The sequence below is a fragment of the Prionailurus bengalensis genome, chromosome B3, assembly GCF_016509475.1.
Source record: "Prionailurus bengalensis isolate Pbe53 chromosome B3, Fcat_Pben_1.1_paternal_pri, whole genome shotgun sequence".
In the NCBI taxonomy this organism is placed as follows: Eukaryota; Metazoa; Chordata; class Mammalia; order Carnivora; family Felidae; genus Prionailurus; species Prionailurus bengalensis.
Genome location: NC_057355.1, coordinates 69,854,992 through 69,874,049, shown reverse-complemented (window position 1 = coordinate 69,874,049; position 19,058 = coordinate 69,854,992). Strand labels below are relative to the sequence as shown.

Below are 19,058 nucleotides of genomic sequence, written 5' to 3'. Positions count from 1 at the left end.
AATCAAATTGAACATGTGTCTAAGACACCAACAAAGCAGGGTCACCAAAAATATGTGAATTATCAGAAAATTTGGGGATGAAGCTATTTTTATTTCAGCCTATTTGTAATTTTTGTGTGATTTTAGAAAAGTGAAATTTTATTTCATAGTTTATTTTTGAGGCATCGTGGTAGTGGATAGCGTTGTAGCACAGGATAACCTTTTTGACAGTAGCCCTGCTTCTTCCAACGGTCAAATGTGAAGAAATGGCTACATTCAGAAGGAAAGTACCTCCAACTGGCGGTTGCTGATGCTCAGGACACTACAGAGTATGGTTGGCCCCAGCTGCTGCATCTCTACCCCTTGCCAGGGGTTCAGAATACTCATCTCTTGTATCCCTTTCCCCAATTTTTGTTATTTTTCTTTGGGAGGCTAAGTCTAAAGAGTTCACAGGGCAAAAACATGCACTCCCTTCGATAATCTTCAACAGAGATTTGTAAGAGAAGGCAACGTTTATGGCCAACAGAAACCGTGGGCAAGTTCCTTCCCTTTGTACCATCAAGAAAATGGAAAAGATTGGAGCGGATGATCTCTGAAATCTCGGCTTAGACCCCATGATCAACATTGGCAGTCCCTCACCCCCAACGCTGTTATGTTTACGGTAAAGCATTCAAATCAGAACGAAGGGTGTAGTACCTGATGAAGGTCCCTCAACTCTTGCCTTTTCACCAGAGGCAACCCTTAACAAATAGTTCACGTCTCTTTCTAGCTATTTTCTATGCCGAAACATTATCTCCTTTAAACATACAAATGGGAGACTTCATCTCACACGTCTTAGGGAATCTCTAGAATTTCTTCTTTTTTTTAGAACTTTTTAAAAAATATTTTTTAATATGTATATATTTTAAATGTTTATTGAGTTTTGAGGGAGAGAGAGCGCGAGCAGGGGAGGGGCGGAGAGGGAGACACAGAAGTCCAATCATGTTCAGCCTCTGAGCTGACAACAGAGAGTCGGAGGCAGGGCTCAAACTCAGGAACTGCGAGATCAAGACCTGGACCGAAGTTGGATGCTTAACTGACTGAGCCACCCAGGCGCCCCTTTTTATAACTTTTTTAAACGCTCTCTTCTGGGCCTGTTTCTCCAGAGCCAGGGCCTCATTTGCAGACACTACTTCAGATCGTCGTCGCTTTCAGTCTTAACGTCTTTTACTCCAGCGCGACGCCGGCTGCCACAGCAACACACTTCACCACTTTCACTTTGGGGGGGGGGGGCCCTTTCCGAGGCACTTGACACTTTCTTCAGACCGCATTCCAAACTCGAGCGCGGGGAGTTCTCGGTAGTACCTTGCCTCATTTCCGCCTCGCAAAGCGATTGGCCCAAGAGTCCTTCCCTCGGGTTTGAGCCTACAGCTCGCGCCAAGACCCGGCGCGCAGTGATGACGACATCGGGCTGCGGCGGCGACGACTGGGAGACTGGGAAGGCTTCCGGGGCCGGTCTGGCCGCTGAGAGCCGCTGTCATGGCGGCCATTCTGTGGGGCTTCTTTTTCGTCCTTCTGCTGTTGCTATCAGGGGATGCCCAGAGCTCGGAGCTGCCTGGGGCTACGGCCGATGGGTCAGGAGGGATTGGGGTCGGCATAGGAGATCGCTTCAAGATTGAGGGACGTGCTGTTGTTCCAGGGGTGAAGCCCCAGGATTGGATCTCGGCAGCCCGAGTGCTGGTAGACGGAGAAGAGCACGTCGGGTTCCTTAAGTGAGCATCCTGGGGGCAGCGGGAAAGAGGTTGGCGTGGAAGCCGGAAGGGAATTCCCTCTAGGAGAGCCAGGTGTCAGGAGCTGACGACGTCGCTGTCGGAGGGTGAAGGGGCGGGCGCCGTTAGCGGTGTGTGCCGGGAGACCTTGGGGGGGGGGCAGCCCGACGCTTCCCCCCCCCCCCCCGTTTCCCCCTCACTCCACTCCCTGGACCTCGGAAATGAGGATGGCAGGTGCTTGCCCCCGGGCCAGCGCAGTGGGGTCAGTTTTCTTCAATTCCATTTTTGCCACATACGGGGTCGACCACTCTTGGGCACTGGGGACAGGTGGGCCCCTTATTTGTCTCATGCTGAATTCTTTGCATCTCATCTAGCTTCCATGGAATCTGGTCTTTTTTTTTTTTTTTTGCATTCGTTTCAGTCTTTTGGCAGCTTGATTTGTGTAGAAAGATGCTAAAAACAAATGGGAATTCTCAAAGCCCAAAGGGACTTCTATGATGGCATAGACTGGGAGGCTAACGTTGTCGCTTCTCAAATTAATGGGCCCTGAAGTCCCTAATCAAAGCACCGTTTGGTTTTTTTTTTGCCTGGAGGTGGGATTGTTGTTCTTTTTTTTACAGTTGAATTCATCGAGGGATTTGCAGTATTACACTTGCTGGTATTTATGTGAGACTGGGGTTTCTCTACATTTGCTTATATGCTTCTGTCTTTTCTAGCTATTAGCAGAATAGGATTTCAGCCTATATTAAAGGACCTGGTGAATTTATTAGCATTCCAGTTTTGCAGCAGCCTGCTTTTCAGATGTTTAGGTACAAATGTGATGTTTTGTATCTTTCATTCGCTTCTTGGGAGGTGAAACTACAAACTGAAAGAAAATATTTAGGAAAGGAAATGTTTCGTTTGTCCACCAGCAAATGATATTTGAAACCCAGACAACTTAAATGTAGACACTTCTAAATCTGATTTGCAGATATTCAGATCATCCAGGTGCTGTTGAATGAGAATTTGAATCCCAGATTAATAGATAATGACAACAAGGTTACAATCAGTATTTTGATGCTATTTGTCTTTGCGAATCTGGTATTCTTTGGAGTTTGCCCTAAGTAATGATGTTTTAATGAAAAAACTCTCTTAAGCCTTGGAAAACTAGCCTAAATTGACCATTTGGCTTCTCTTTTCTGCAGTATATAATTACTTTAAAAACCATAAATTTTTTTTTTAATTTTAAAATAATGTGTATGCTGTGGCACCTGGGTGGCTCAGTTGGTTAAGCCTTGGACTCTTGATCTCAGCTCAGGTCTTGATCTCATGTTTCTTAGTTCAAGCCTGGCATTGGGCTTCACACTGGGCTTGAAACCTACTTAAAAAAAATTAAAATATGTATAAATATTCTGTTTATTGAAGAAAACATAACAAGTTAGGGAGCAAGCCTTAACATTTTGTTGTATATTTTGCAGTCTTTTTGTAATCATATGACCTGTTTTTAATAGTAAAATATATAGTATTTTGTAACCTGGTTTGTTTGTTTTTTTTTCAGTTAATATTTTGTGAGCAGCTTCTGATACCATTTCATGTTCTTCCATTTGTATGTAGAAAGCTTAAAATTAATGTGAAGAGCTTATGGTGGGAACTTGTCCAAAGAGGGATAGGTAATTTTTCTTGTACATGTTATGCATAACTAGCATGCAGTTTTATGTTTGTTGGAGGTGGCATTGGTCTTGGCTAATGGAGATGAGGGGAGTTTTGACTGAGGATGCTTCGTGCCACTTCTTGCTCTCATCACTGTGTACATAAATCATAATCTATTTAGACATCTTCTTTTTGGGGTCATTTAGGTAGTTTTCAGTTTTTTGACATAGTAAAATTCTGCACGATACTTTTTTGGAACTTTTTATTATGGAAAATTGCAGACATACGCTAAAATAAACAGTAGTTTAGTGAATACTTAGGTACCCATCCCAGTCTACCATTTTTTTTTTTTAGTGTCTCCTCTGTACTTAATTTTTTTCCCTGGAATATTTAAATATGATCCTAAACATCATATAATTTCACGTGAAAAAACATAATTATGTGTCTCTAAAAGATAAGGGCTTGAAAAAACCCCCACAATACTATTATTGATTTAATAAAGTAAATAATAATGCTATAACTTCATCTAATACCTCGTTCATTTATCTGAAAAATGCTTTTATGTATTCTTTAAATCAGTATCCAACAAGGCTTACATATTGCAGAGTCCATTTGTAAAACCAAGTTTTAAAATTTCATTATAAAATTTGTATATTATCTTTCTAAAGTAAAATATTTACTGTAGGTTGAAAAATAGATTTGCTTTTTCCTTTGGGCAGTTAGTTCTGTTATTTGCATTGCACAGTCATTGCTTTAATTAATTTTTTCTGGACCTAGAAAAATGCTTTGAAATTTTGTTCACTGAGGGTCCTGTGAAGAAGCAGAAGATACACTCAAATTAGAATAATTCCAGGAAAGTCGAATGAAAGGATTAAACAGTATAGTCGTGGTGTAGGGAAACCAGATTGTACAGTACTCTAGAGTTTACAGCCTCAAGGCTATTATCACCTCTGAGCTTGAAGGATGTAGGGGAAGTAAAGTTTACTGGGACATAGAAGAAAGGACTGCCTTGAGAGGAGCAGTGTCACTTGACAAAACAAGTCACAGGTGGCTTCTCAGGGAGAAAGCTGGGGAAAAATACGCTAAGCTCATGTTCTTTCTTTCCTTCCTCCAGTCTGCAAAGAGAAGGGTGGAGAGTGGGTCCGAAGGGCAAATGAAAGACATCCAGCCTAGTAATAAGTGAACTTGATGTTTTACGGTTTTTCTTTTAATGTTTATTTATTTGAGAGAGAGTGGGGGAGAGGCAGAGAGAAAGAGAGAGAATCCCAAGCAGGCTCCACAATGTCAGCACAGAGCCCGACGAGGGGCTTGATCCCACAAACTGTGAGATCGTGACATGAACTGAAATCAAGAGTTGGACGCTTAACCGACTGAGATACCCAGGCATGCTGGTGTCTTTATTTCGATTCTGTTTTAGTTTAGTTTGTATTTTGAAGTAGCAAGGAATATGTTTTCCTCTTACATTTTAGTAAATATTGTGCATGTTGCAGAATCAATTACTGCTTTAGCTTTGAGAGAGTCTAATGATTTAAGAAGGATTATTTAATATATTATGCTGAGAATTATCTGATAAAGCCAATCCTTTTAGGATCATTTGTTTCCTAAAACAGAAACTTCTTTTTCCTCAGAATGTCAGTTTTCATTATCAAAACAAATTAATTTTGATCTATGAACCTGAAATTATCAGCTCTTGATGGGATGGTTTTCTAAGTCTAGAAGACTTAGAAGAAATCATTAAGGAAAAGGCAGGTGATTTTAACTACATAAACACGTTAGACTTTTATATATCCAAACTAAAGTAACCAAAGTAGATGGGAGCTATTTGTAACAAGTGGAACAAGTGGTACTTAATACCCCATTTTTTAGAAAGAAAGACAACAAAATGCAAACAAAAACTAGAAAAAAAGCCATTTATTTTTAAAAATCAATTAATTTATTGTTTAATATACGTCCAAGTTAGCATATAGTGCAACAGTGATTTCAGGAGTAGATTCCTTAATGCCCCTTACCCGTTTAGCCCACCCTGCCTCCCACAACCCCTCCAGTAACTCTCTGTTCTCCATATTTAAGAGTCTTTTATGTTTTGTCCCCCTCCCTGTTTTCGTATTGTTTTTGCTTCTTTCCCTTATGTTCATCTGTTTTATATCTTAAATTTCTCATATGAATGAAGTCCTATGATACTTATCTTTCTCTGACTGGCTAATTTCGCTTAGCATAATACCCTCTAGTTCCATCCACGTAGTTGCAGATAGCAAGATTTCATTCTTTTTGATTGTTGAGTAATACTCCATTGTATATGTATATATATATATATACCACATCTTCTTTGTCCATTCATCTATCAATGGACATTTGGGCTCTTTCCATACTTTGACTATTGTTGATAGTGCTGTTGTAAACATTGGGGTGCATGTGCCCCTTCAAAACAGCACACATGTATCCCTTGGGTAAATACCTAGTAGTGCAATTGCTGGGTCGTAGGGTAGTTCTATTTTAATTTTTTGAGGAACCTCCATACTGTTTTCCAGAGTGGCTGCACCAGCTTGCATTCCCCCCAGCAATGCAAAAGAGATCCTCTTTCTCTGCATCCTCACCAACATCTGTTGTTGCCTGAGTTGTTAATGTTAGCCATTCTGACAGGTGTGAGGTGGTATCTCATTGTGGTTTTGATTTCTATTTCCCTGATGATGAGTGATGTTGAACATTTTTTTCGTGTGTCGGTTGGCCATCTGGATGTCTTCTTTGGAGAAGTGTCTATACATGTTTTTTGCCCACTTCTTCACTGGATTATTTGGGTTTTGGGTGTTGAGTTTGATAAGTTCTTTATAGATTTTGGATACTAACCCTTCATCTGATGTGTCATTTGAAAATATCTTCTCCTATTCCGTCAGTTGCCTTTTAGTTTTGCAGATAGTTTCCTTCGTTGTGCAGAAGCTTTTTTATTTTGATGAGGTCCCAGTAGTTCATTTTTGCTTTTGTTTCCCTTGCCTCTGGAGACATGTTGAGTAAAGTTGCTGTGGCTGAGGTCAAAGAGATTTTTGCCTGCTTTCTCCTCGAGGATTTTGATGGCTTCCTGTGTTACATTTAGGTCTTTCATCCATTTTGAATTTATTTTTGTGTGTGCTGTAAGAAAGTGGTCCATGTTCATTTTTCTGCATGTCTGTGTCCAGTTTTCCCAACACCAGTTGCTGGAAGAGACTGTCTTTATTCCATTGGCTATTGTTTCCTGGTTTGTCAAAGATTAGTTTGTGGGTCCATTTCTGGGTTTTCTATTCTGTTCCTTTGATCTGAGTATCTGTTTTTGTGCCAGCCATTTTTTTTTTTTTTTAATTAAGAAGTTGTTGCAGGGTATTGCAAAATGGGAACCCTAATACTGTAGTAATAATGTAAAGTGGTAATTTCCCTTGAATGAAGATATGGCTTCAGAATTGGAACTGTGTTCCTGTTCTATCACTGTCTCATAGAAGGAATTAGAAGTATTTTCTATGTCAGGATTCTCTGCTCCTGTGGAGTGCTCTGGGCTATTTTCAGAAGCCTGGCAGTGTGATTATGGAAGCTAAAGTGTAGGGACAATTCTTGCCAGTTTTTTGTGGGGTTTTGTTTGTTTGTTTTTTCTTTTGCTACTTGCTCTGAACGTCATTTTGGGGGGAGTTGATTTAGGAGTTAACATGATTTAAAAGAAGAATACAAGCTATTGATCCAAAGTGTCTAAATACGATTTTCATTTTTCTAGGACAGATGGGAGTTTTGTGGTTCATGATATACCTTCTGGATCTTATGTGGTAGAAGTTATATCTCCAGCTTACAGGTTTGATCCTGTCCGAGTGGATATCACTTCAAAAGGAAAAATGAGGTAAGGGTACCTGATGTAGTTTTTACTAAAGGATAGACTACTGAATACCTCCTATATTCCTTTTGGATTTTATAGTTAGGATTGAAAAGTTTTCTCATTTAAACTACAGGTATTCCTTAAAACAATTAAAATATCCTTATATTGTTTTTAATTTAAAAATTTTTCTCTCTGTTCCCCCTAAAATATCCTTATATTGTGTGTGTGTGTGTGTGTGTGTGTGTGTGTGTGTGTGTGTGTGTTTTGAGAGAGAGGATGCAAGTGAGCAAGAGGCAGAGAGAGAGAGAGAGAATCCCATGAGGGGCAGAGATAGGGGTGGGGGAGAGAGAGAGAGAAAAGCGGCTTTTACCCAAAGCGGGGCTGGTGTTCACCTGAAGCAGGCTCACCTGATTGGGACTCAAACTCACGAACTATGAGATCGTGACCTGAGCTGAATGAAGTCAGATACTTAACGACTGAGCCACCCAGGTGCCCTCATTATATTGTTTTAATCTGTGCATTGATAATATTATAAAGTTGAACTTCCTCCTTCTCTGCTTTAAAATTTATTTTAAAGCTCCTTTATATGAGTATATAGAGAAGAGGCAAGATTACCTACTATGAGAGCAAAAGCCCTATAGAAGTTATAATTGAAATGGGATACCTAAAGTGGGAAATAATTTAACTTTTCTAAATTAGAAATATTAATCGTCTCCTGTTTCTCATTGGGATATTTTCATAATACCCTTAATACCTATGTAATAGTTGTATTGATCTAGAAATTTCTACAGTTCTTTCTGAAATATTTAGTGTGCAGTGGAAATTTGGTTTTGTTTGAGAAAACTGATTATATTGTAAGTTTATATCCACGTGAGGATCATGATAAGAAGAGAAGAAAGGGCAGTATCAGAGGCTGGCAGACTAGGAAAAAATTTCAGAATTTCTAAGTAGATGAACACATGCTTTGAAGTTGAGGAGAAAAGAATGCTGGACAAATTCAGGCTGTGTGTGGAATACCACAAATCCATTTGCAGTTGGAATCCGTTGTATAGATGTCCACAGTGTTCAGATTCCTTCTGTTGTAACTCCAGTTTATTGGTTTATTTTTTTTTTTATTGTCCCATGCCAGTAGTTGTCTCTTTGGGCTAATGACCAGGAAATATATGAAACAATTTTATTTATTTGCTTTTTTTTTCTAGCTTTATTGAGGTATGATGGCAAATATGAAAGAATTTTGAGTGGTTATGTCTCTTCTCTGAATTATCACAAAATAACTCTTTGTTGCAGTAATAAAGCACAGGTCTCACAAAGGCAAAAATAATTTTGGGGTTCGAGGAACTGTGTTTTATGACTGACCTTTTTGGTATATGTTCCAAAAATATTTAGGTTGATTTGTAGAGACTCCAAGTTGAGCTGATCTAATAGAGATATGTTCAGTTAGTACCATAATATTTACATTGGCATTAATGTTTATGCCTAAAATGTTTTCTTCTTTCTTTGCCTTTTTTGGTTTTTTTTGGACATTGAAAGTTTGAAAAGTATATGTAAATATGGTATAGTTCACATAGAGTGAGCCACACATAGAACTGTCTCATCCTTTATATCAGCTGAATATTAGTCCATTGATGCTGATGCCCATTAATGGACAGGTAGGGTTTTCTTTCTCCTCTTTTAACATGTGTGGTGAACAGAGATGATTATTTGGTAGTAATTTAAATTCTTGACATTATCATGAAACTAATATTATGATGCCACTAAGAATACATTCTTTAAAAACAAATTACTTTCCCCCCTATTTGAAGTTAAATTGTTGTCTTAGAATAGTCTAGTTTGTCCAAATTCTAATCGTATTTCTTGCTCTTGGCTATTTAGGGCAAGGGTGAAGCTTGAATTGAAGGTAATGTCTTGTAAATATGTTTATAAATATTTTTTGATAGAATAAATGAATTGTTTCAGAGTAGATGAACCTTATTAGGTATCAAATTTCTCACGTCTTAAAGGCATAAAGATTTTTAAGGAAATATATAGGTAAAATTCTAATGTTAAATTTAAACTTTAAAGGACTTATGACTTTTTATATATTTTAGAATTGGAAGCTTGGAGATGGGTGGGTGTGTTGATTGCACTATACTTATATACATATTTAAGGTTTTTTTTTTAATATTGAAAACAGTACTGGAGGAAATGAGGGTTGTTAAAAGGGGGTATTTGTCTGTTAACACCTATATTTTTATTTACTTTTGCTCTGAATTTTGCATTAAATAGTTTAAGCAAATAGAAATATTTTTCTGTATATAAAGTTTTTTGCTTTTTGCTTTGGGTAAAGAGTACTTCCTGCTTTAGCATTTAAGGACTGGTTGCAGCAGTGGGATTCATATTCTCAGTTCCATTCCTGATGATTGGATGCCTGAAGCATAGGTAAAAAAATGAGGCTCTTATCATTTTAATAATTGGGGGTGGAACAAAATAGAGAGCAGATGGGATTCATATAAAATCCTCATATTCTTGAGCAATATTTTGTAAGCATGCATGGTAACATGACAGACATTTCCTTTTAAATATGTAGCTCCCAGAAGAGCAAGGGAAATCCCTGGGGGACAAACCATAAACCACTTTCCTACCTGGGGGTTTTGATATTCTAACCAAAATGCTTAGATTTTATTAGCAGTATGTAGGTAAGAGGTAAGCCTTAGGCTTGCTTTGGGCGAGAATTAGATCTAAGACTCGATACCCCCTTTGACTCTTGGCATTAAAATCCACTAGTCTCCCAATCTAGCCCTGGCCTTTTGAAGGGGAAAATCTCTCCTGAAATTTGATAGTCACAGTCCTCCCTCACTGAAATTTGGGGTGTGAACTTATTACTTCCTGCATGATCCAGAAACTTTCAAGCTGTGCAATTAACAAGATCATCCCTGGTCATAATCCTGAACTCCTGGTGAAGACAAATGCATAAACTCTCTGCAGGGAGATATTCTCTATTCAGGCCCACACATAAATAAAGTTATCAAACACCCAAGAAAACAATGTACATTGAGTCAGCAGATGAATTAGATATATAAGAACCTTATATAATAGGATTATTGGGTATGGACTATGAAATAGTTTAAAGTATATTTAAAATGCCTAAACAAATAAAAGATCTATTGTTGTAAGAGTAAGATACTACAAAAACAGACCATTGATATTTGAAAAAGAATAAAATAGAACTTCTACAATAAATACAGGCTTTGGAATACAAAATTCAATGCATATGTTAAACAACTGAACAGAGGTATGGTGAACTGGAAGACAGGAAAAAACTTACCCAGAATACAGTACACATAAAGGAATGGGCACTGTGAAAGAATTTAACAAGATGCAGAGTAAAAAATGAAAAGGTCTAGAGGCACCTAGGTGGCTCAGTTGAGTGTCCGACTTTGGCTCAGGTCATGAACTTGCGGTTCGTGAGTTTGAGCTCCACATCGGGCTTGCTGCTGTCAGCCTGTCAGCTCAGAGCTGGCTTTGGATCTGGTCTCCCCCCTCCCCTCCCCTGCTTGTGCTCTGCCAAAAATTTAATAAAAGAAAGAAAGAAAAAGTTCTAACTGGTGTCAAATAGAAGTTCTGGGAGGAAATGAGAGAGAAAAGAGGAGGCAGTTTTCAAAAAGTAGCCTGGAACATGTATGAACATGTTGAGAGTTTTGATTAAAATTAGTGACATCTCTGGTGAAAATGTAGTGTTACCTATGGTACTGTTGCAGGACTTTCTTAAATCATAATTTTTTTCTGCAAAATTTTAGACTTAAAAATTGGGTGTGCTCATTAATGCCTATCTCAGACAGCCAAAGAAATAAAATACAACATTTTTGTATATTTATAACAAAATTAATTTATTATTAAATATAATCAAAGAGCTTTAGAGTTAGAAGAATTCTAAAAGAGCTTTTGATATATCCAGAGAAGAACTTGTCTAGCCCCACAGGACTAGGTAATAACAAGAGTTACAGCTGGAAACTAAGTCTCTCTCTCTACATTTTGCTAAATATTTTAGAAATACAGATAAAGCTACTTTAATCCAATTTTTAAGATCAAAAGTTTAGATGCCAAAGCATTTTAGAAAAATGGTAATTTTAAAGGTAATTATAAGGCATTGTTAATATAAGCAGTTCTTTTAACTAGTAATGTTTTTGATAAAATTACTGATGCTTTTTTCATGTTGCTTCATCAGAGCAAGATATGTGAATTACATCAAAACATCAGAAGTGGTCAGACTTCCCTATCCTCTCCAAATGAAATCTTCAGGCCCACCTTCTTACTTTATTAAGAGGGAATCATGGGGCTGGACAGACTTTCTAATGAACCCAATGGTATGTATCAGGCTACAGTTAAACATCTTTACAAATCTCTAATTTGAATCTAGGAATTTGAAAATTTCTAGCCCCTCTGAGAAAGAAAGCTGAGGTCAGATTGTTAGATGAAAGGATAATTGTGAAGTTTATTGATTTCATAAAAATAGTAGCTTTAGGAATACTAATGAAAAGAATATGGTGAGAATTGCACAGTAGATTTGATATTGAAATGTGCAACAGAAATGGGATAAATACTTATTTATGATGAAAGGTTTTAAAATTTAAATGGAATAAGAGTATGTGGTAAGTCCCATGGAGTTAGCAGTCTCATCCTTCATACTACCTGCATATAAGTCCACTGATGAATGTGCCATCATTTATTAATCAGCTACTATTGATGGCTTGAGTAAGGGTCTTTCTCCTTTTTTCACATGTGTGGTAAACAGAGAATTTTTTCTGTGGTAATTTAAATCCCTGGTATAAAAATGATGTTATGGTATCCATTAATAATAAATCACTAATAGAATACATTCTTTAGAAACAAATTGACTTTTTTTTCCTGCTTCTGGAAGTTGAATTATTATCTTGTAATTGTCTAAGTGGTGATCATAGTCCTTGCTGATGGCTATTTAGATCACAAACAGGAATATTTGGGGACTGTACATTTTTTGAGAGGAATAAATAGTACCTAGAATCTGCTATCAGGAGTAAAGAAGCAGGAAGGTAGAGTGGATAGGAGAAACCAGCAATGAGATTCCAAAGTTTATTGAGAAATAGATTCCATGTTCTCATTTCTGAAATTCATGGAAACATACACAGTGCTAAAGCTTCTAGGTCATTTTTCAAAACTAGTCACCTAGTACTATATTGCAGTCTCGAGAGAATGTACATTAAAGGGGCAATATAATATTTTCTTCAAGAACCATAAAGTCATCTGGAAAGAGACCAGCTGGCCCTCAGGGTCGCTATTCCCAATGCCAGACTGCAGATTGAAGAAAGTGAATAGATAGTTACGTTTGCAAACGGTTTGTGTTAAAACTGTAAGCACAAATATAAAGCGAGGTGTCTATAAATTCCAAATCCACATAGATAAGGCTCTTCTCTACAGTAGTCAGACATTGATTAGCGCCTGTATCACACAGGCTGAGTGAGTAGATTTGAGGTGGTGCTGCTAGGTTTATTCTATATATAACATATGAATCTTTAATTTCATCATGGGTTGTGAAATGCAGATTTTATTCTGCCGTTAAAGGGGAAAAACATTTTCTGGATTTCTTTTTTTCTTCCATAGGTTATGATGATGGTTCTTCCATTATTGATATTTGTGCTTCTGCCCAAAGTGGTCAACACAAGTGATCCTGACATGAGACGGGTAAGGTGATTGCCCCCACTGTGAATTTTTGAACCATATTCCAATGCCTGAATCATTCATTGTGGCTGAATGGCTTGGGTTTTTTAGCTTTATCCTAATTCCCAAGCCAAATTCAATCAGAGGTTGTATTAATACAATATTATGTTCCTGGTATTAGTTAGTTGTTTCCATTGGACCAGATAAATTCAGTTGGTTCTGCCTGATAAAAGCGTGGGTCTCTTCGTACAGCTAAAACACTGCTTAGTACTGCTCTCTTTGTGCCTCACTTGTTAAATAGTTGAAATGCATAATAATCCTGGTAGTCCAATCCAAATAGTTTGCAAAATGATAGCTTCTTACAATTTACCTTTACTTTACAAAACTCTTCAGAGTACACATTTAGTTTATGTGTTCAGACACACACGCACACAAATTTGGATAACCAAGGGAAGAAAATAGAATAGCGACTTCCAGAGTCTTTACCCCCAAATTATATTGGTTTGGCAATGGGCAGAGGATTGCCAAATAAGATGCTTCAAATTTAGTGCCACTACTTTGTCTCTCTGAAATATTGGCTTCCATAAAATCTTCAGAATTTTTTTTAAACCATTGTTTTTCTTCCACCTGGAAATGATTAACAAATACCTCCTGAGTTCTGAGTTTTTCCACTGTATGTAATATGTTGATGTGTTGACACCTTATTTTTGCTGAATGAACATTTATTAATCAGTGTTTAGGTTATGGATACTGGGGATACAAAAATGAATTGTATATCATCCCTGTTGCCAATGAGTTCAGAGTCAAGAGTAGGAAATAGCACGGCTTTATAAAATACTTTCTCTTGCCGTCAGAGGATTGTGGGTGTATGGGTGAGGGAGTGTATTTGTGTTTTAAATGGGAAAATAAGATATGCATAAAATAAATAAAAATACTTGCTGAGGTAGTAGGTGATTAAGTTCTGTAGAAGGCAAGGCATTTTATTCCAAGCTGGAACAGCAGAAAAAGCTTCATGATTAAAGAAAGTTTTAAGATATTTCATGATGTCTCATTGCCAAATTTGACATCTTTGCTTCAGTGTTGGTCAGAAAGTATACATCCTATGTAATCCTGGTATCTGTTAAGCCAGGTAACTCTCTGTGGCATCAATAGAAGGAAACATTAGAGGTCACATTGGATTAAAAGTTCATTCCTTGCGAAGTGCTTTGCACATAGTAAGCAGTATAAAAAGTTCTTTATTCAGGAGCTTCAGAATTGAGCAGATTAAAACATAGATTTGATGATATATTTTTGCAGGGTCTCAAGACTTGTTACGATATATATTTGATTATGAGGGCATGTTAACTTTTTTTTCGGGGGGAGCATGTTAACATTTTTGATTTATGCTTATAATGTTTCTTTTCCTGTCCATATCTGTAAAAGCACATTCTCCTTGAGAACCCATGTATAAATTCTACCTTTGGAGAGAAAGCCTAAGCTAATATCCTAGCGGTGTTCAACTTTACATGAGAGATAATATAATATTTGCTATTTTTTCCATGTGTGAACTAATACTATTTTAAGTTCATTTTTGGAATGTTACATAAAATTCATATGTAGCATATATTACATCAATATTGTTGAAGGTAGAACAATACTTTATTGATTGTTGGCTAAATAGAGAGAGGACAAAACCTCAAAATAAAAGTGCCAGATCCTTATGAGGTCCTGCCAGTGACTTGTTTGTAACATTTTTATTGCTGGCTTTAGATGCTATTAAGGTCCATAGTAGTATTCATAGATTTACTACTAAGGGCCTTAGGAATTAAGTGTTGGAAATACTGTAGTTATTTTCCGAACTTTTCTAATAGCCTTGATATATAATTAAAGATTGATATTCTTTTTTTAAATGATTTTTTATTTATTTCAGAGAGAGAGAGAGTGCGAGCAGGGGAGGGACAGAGAGAAAATCCCAAGCAGGCTTTCATGCTATTAGCACAGAGCCCCACACAGGGCTCAAACTCACAAACCATGAGATCATGATCTGAGCTAAAATCAACAGTTGATCACTTAATTGACCGAACCACCCAGGCACCTCTGATATTCTTATTTATATGCATTTAAAGAAAGCATGAGTTTAAGAAAACACTCATTTAGGGGCGCCTGGGTGGCCCAGTAGGTTAAGCGTCCAACTCTTGATTTCGGCTCAGGTCGTGATTTCGGCTCAGGTCATGATTTCACGGTCATGAGATCGAGCCCCCTTGAGAGTCTCTCCCTTTGCCTCTCCCCTGGTTGTGCTCACACTCTCTCTCTCTCTCTCTCTCTCTCTCTCTCTCAAAAGGTAAAAAAAAAAATTTAAAAAGAAAAGAAAACACCCATTAAAACAGTAAGAAAGCATTTTTATTTATTTATTTATTATTATTATTATTATTATTATTTAATGTTTATTTTTGAAAGAGAGAGAGCGAGTGAGCAGAGGAGGGGCAGAGAGAGAGGGAGACACAGAATCCAAAGCAGGGTCCAGGCTCTGAGCTGTCAGCACAGAGCCCAACATGGGGCTTGAACTCATGGACTGCGAAATCATGACCTGAGCCAAAGTCGGCTGCTTAACCAACTGAGCCACCCAGGCGCCCCAGAAAGCATTTTAATCAGAAAACATAAAATAACGGGCACCTGGGTGGCTCGGTTGAGTGTCCACCTCTCAATTTTGGTTTAGGTCGTAATCCTAGGGTCATGTGATTGAGCCCCATTTCAGGCCCAGCACTGAGCATGGAACTTATGGGACGTGCTTAGGATTCTCTCTTCCTTTGCCCCTCTCCCCACTTCATGGTCTCTCTCTCTCTCTCTCTCTCTCTCTCTCTCTTTCTCTTTCTAAAATTAAAAAAAAAAGCATAAAATGAGATGACAGGAATATGGTCACATATAATAATAGAAAGTACTGTTTATGAAAACATAAGCCAAATGAAACCCTAGGCAAGATTTATTGGACATTTATTAAAGGATCACAATGCTTAGTAGTATAAAGGAGGTATGAAACATGGTTTCTAAAAGGATACAGGAGTGCTGATTCATAGGGGCACATGTACCCCAATGCTTATATTTATAGCAGTGCTATCAACAATAGCCAAATTACCGAAAGAGCCCAAATGTCCATCAACTGGTGAATGAATGAATCAAAAAGATGTGATTTATATACACAATGGAATGCCACTCAGCAATGAGAAAGAATGAAATCATGCCATTTGCAACAACGTGGATTGAACTAGAGGGTATTATGCTAAGTAAAATAAGTCAGTCAGAGAAAGACAGACGTATGTTTTCACTCATATGTGGATCCTGAGAAACTTAACAGAAGACCATGGGGGAAGGGAAAGGGGAAAAATAGTTTCAAACAGAGAGGGTGGCCAACCATAAGAGACTCTTAAATACAGAGAACAAACCGAGGGTTGATGGGGGGAGCGGGGGCGGGCAGGGCTTGGGGAGGTGGGGAAAATGAGTGATGGGCATTGAGGAAGGCATTTGTTGGGATGAGCACTGGGTGTTGTATGTAAACGAAGAATCATGGGAATCTACTCCCAAAGCCAAGAGCACACTATGTACACTGTATGTTAATTAACTTGACAATAAATTAGGTGAATGAATGAAAGAAAGAGAAAAGGAAGAAAGAAAAAGAAAAAAAGAAAGAAGAAAAGAAAGAAACGTGGTTTCTGAAGTCCTATTGGGTATAACATTGCTGAGAACCAGTAGCTTCTACTTGTTCTATTCCTCTTCTTCCTTGATGGAAATGTTAGTTGTTAAATGACTTGAAGGATCCCAGTGCCTTTTGTATTATTGTACTTTGTCTTCTTGCAGGAGATGGAACAGTCAATGAATATGCTGAATTCCAACCATGAATTACCTGATGTTTCTGAGTTCATGACAAGACTCTTCTCTTCAAAATCATCTGGCAAGTCGAGCAGCGGCAGCAGTAAAACAGGCAAAAGTGGGGCTGGCAAAAGGAGGTAGTTGGACAGTCCAGAGATAGCATTTGCACAGACATGGCAACACTGGGTGACATCCAAGCCTTGAGGGAAAACCGTGAAGCAACTACTGTAAACTTGAGTCATCCTTAAAGTTGATCTCTTATAACTGTTGTGTGTGGTAATTCTTTAGCACGTGTTTTGTACTTGGTACACAAGAAAACCCAGCTTTCATCTTTTGTCTGTATAAGGTCAATATTGATGTCACTGAAATAATTAGTGTCCTATAGAAAATGACATTAATAAATTATATGAAGTTCTATACATTATGTATATTAAAATGTCTTAATCCAGAGATAGAATTATCTTGTCATTTCTTCTTTACTTGATATTTCTTTTATTCCAGACAGTTTTGTTCTTTCATTATATGAAGCTTGAAATTGATCTTTCCTATCTAAAAAGAAGTGGTTGCTATTTTTAGAGCAGCATGAACCATTGGGTTTTTTAATGGCCAGACCTTGAAAATTATCAGCCCTGCCCTGCATTTAACATTTCCTGATGTTTGAGGTAGAACCAAATTCTGATGTCTTAATTTGTGTTATTACAGTTAGTTTCAGAGTATGGATATATGAATTAGAGTAGATGTTACCAGTTTTTAAGTTTTTGTTACCATCATTGGGATTCATTGAGTATCAGCTATGTGCTGTACTTCAAGGAGGGATTCAGAGATGGAGAATGTCAGTGGCTGTCTTCAACAGAGCTTATTATGGAAAGAGGAAGCCCAAATAATAACAGGGAATGCGTAGCCAGGGGAAGGAAGTGCAGCAGTAGGAGAGCCTTCTGGAGACTGAGGATGGAAAATTAACCTTAGAGCTCCATGTTGTAACGTTGGTAGTGTAGCACAGGTACCTTTTAAATCCTCTCATCTCTCTCATCATTGATTTTCAGAGTTGTTGGAATGTAAATATTACTTTCCAATCAGGATTATCTCAAAAACTTTATGTCAATAAGTTATAAAAATTTCATACCTTTTGTTTTTAATTAAAAAGGAACTCAGACTATTTATAGTATTACTGTAGTAAAGGTCTCCTGTTCTCTTCTATGATAAATAACTCCCCTATTGCTTTCTTAAGGTTATGAAGTCTGCCAGAATGACAAAAAAATATTCCAAACTCGTATTTACCCTTTTGTAGTAGGTACAATTGTTCATTTTGAAATGAGGTTCATAGGTTTTCTTTTAAAGACATAAGCTTTGATACAGGACAGTTTATTAACTCATATAGTGTTTGTATTATTATATGCTAAAGTTACCAAACTGGTTAAGCTATGAATGATTAAGGGGGGAAACTGGGCAATGGTAGAACTAGGTAGGTCTTTGGAAATGGAGTCATTTATTGAAAATAACTTAAATATTAGAATGCTAGTTGAATGAAAGTTGCAATTTAAAGGAGACAGGATATAGTGAGAGTCATAGTTATATGACTGGAAATCATCTTGAAAAATTTGAAAATTTGGGGTGTCAAAATTTGCACATAGAATATCTAATGACCAAAAAATTAAAAAGAACTTTCAAGGAAATGATTTCATATCTTAATTAAGAAAGTTTGTGGTTATTTTACATAGATTCTAAAACCATCTGAATATAATATATATACATCCCTTATATTATGGAATATTATTATATCAGTTGTATATGAACATCTTATCTTTGCATGGAACCTTCGTCAAATGCTTATTGTGCTTACAGGTGAAGAAATTATTGTATTTTATTGGACAATATTGGGTTCAGTGCAAAGAGACTGTTTAGCTGCTAACTTGCATTTTGTGACTTTGGGCAAGTCACTTCCCTCTTTGAACCATATTTTATCTTGTTCATTGTTGTATTTCCAGCATTGAGCATATATATAGGCACACAATAAATGTTTGTTGAATGAATAAAATAATGGGCCTTAAGTTTCCTCATCTGTAAATTGAAGGATTTGGATTAAACCTGTAAATTCCTTTTCAAGATCTAAAAATCCACTATAGTTCTAACCTGGTCCTATTATTTCCTATCCACAAAAACCATATATCAGTGCCAAATTTTTCTTTTTTTCCCACTTCCTTTGATTGTTTTTGCTGTTATTCATCATTTGGAGGCAAAGTAATATTTTGCTCTTCTTTAGGGCCTTTCTTAGATTCAGTTTACATATATCTCCTAAATATAAGCTTTGTGTTTTAAAGTTTTTCACATTTACTAAGTTAAACCTGAGTAGTGACTTT

At 37.2% G+C, this 19,058-nt stretch overlaps 1 protein-coding gene across 1 annotated transcript; it reads left to right on the top strand.

Moving 5' to 3' along the window:
* Nucleotides 1-1,364: 1,364 nt before the first annotated feature.
* Nucleotides 1,365-18,739, top strand: EMC7 (ER membrane protein complex subunit 7). The gene is made up of 5 exons (XM_043555729.1): nt 1,365-1,730; nt 7,090-7,209; nt 11,390-11,528; nt 12,802-12,882; nt 16,690-18,739. The coding sequence occupies exons 1-5, from the start codon at nt 1,498-1,500 to the stop codon at nt 16,840-16,842; spliced, it is 726 nt and encodes a 241-aa protein (XP_043411664.1). The 5' UTR covers nt 1,365-1,497; the 3' UTR covers nt 16,843-18,739.
* The last annotated feature ends 319 nt before the right edge of the window (nt 18,740-19,058 follow it).

Coding starts and splice junctions, on each gene's coding strand:
- EMC7 (XM_043555729.1), top strand. CDS start 1,498: ATGGCGGCCATTCTGTGGGGCTTCTTTTTCGTCCTTCTGCTGTTGCTA. Junction 7,210..11,389: donor ACTTCAAAAGGAAAAATGAG/GTAAGGGTACCT, acceptor TTGCTTCATCAG/AGCAAGATATGTGAATTACA. Junction 11,529..12,801: donor ACTTTCTAATGAACCCAATG/GTATGTATCAGG, acceptor TTTCTTCCATAG/GTTATGATGATGGTTCTTCC.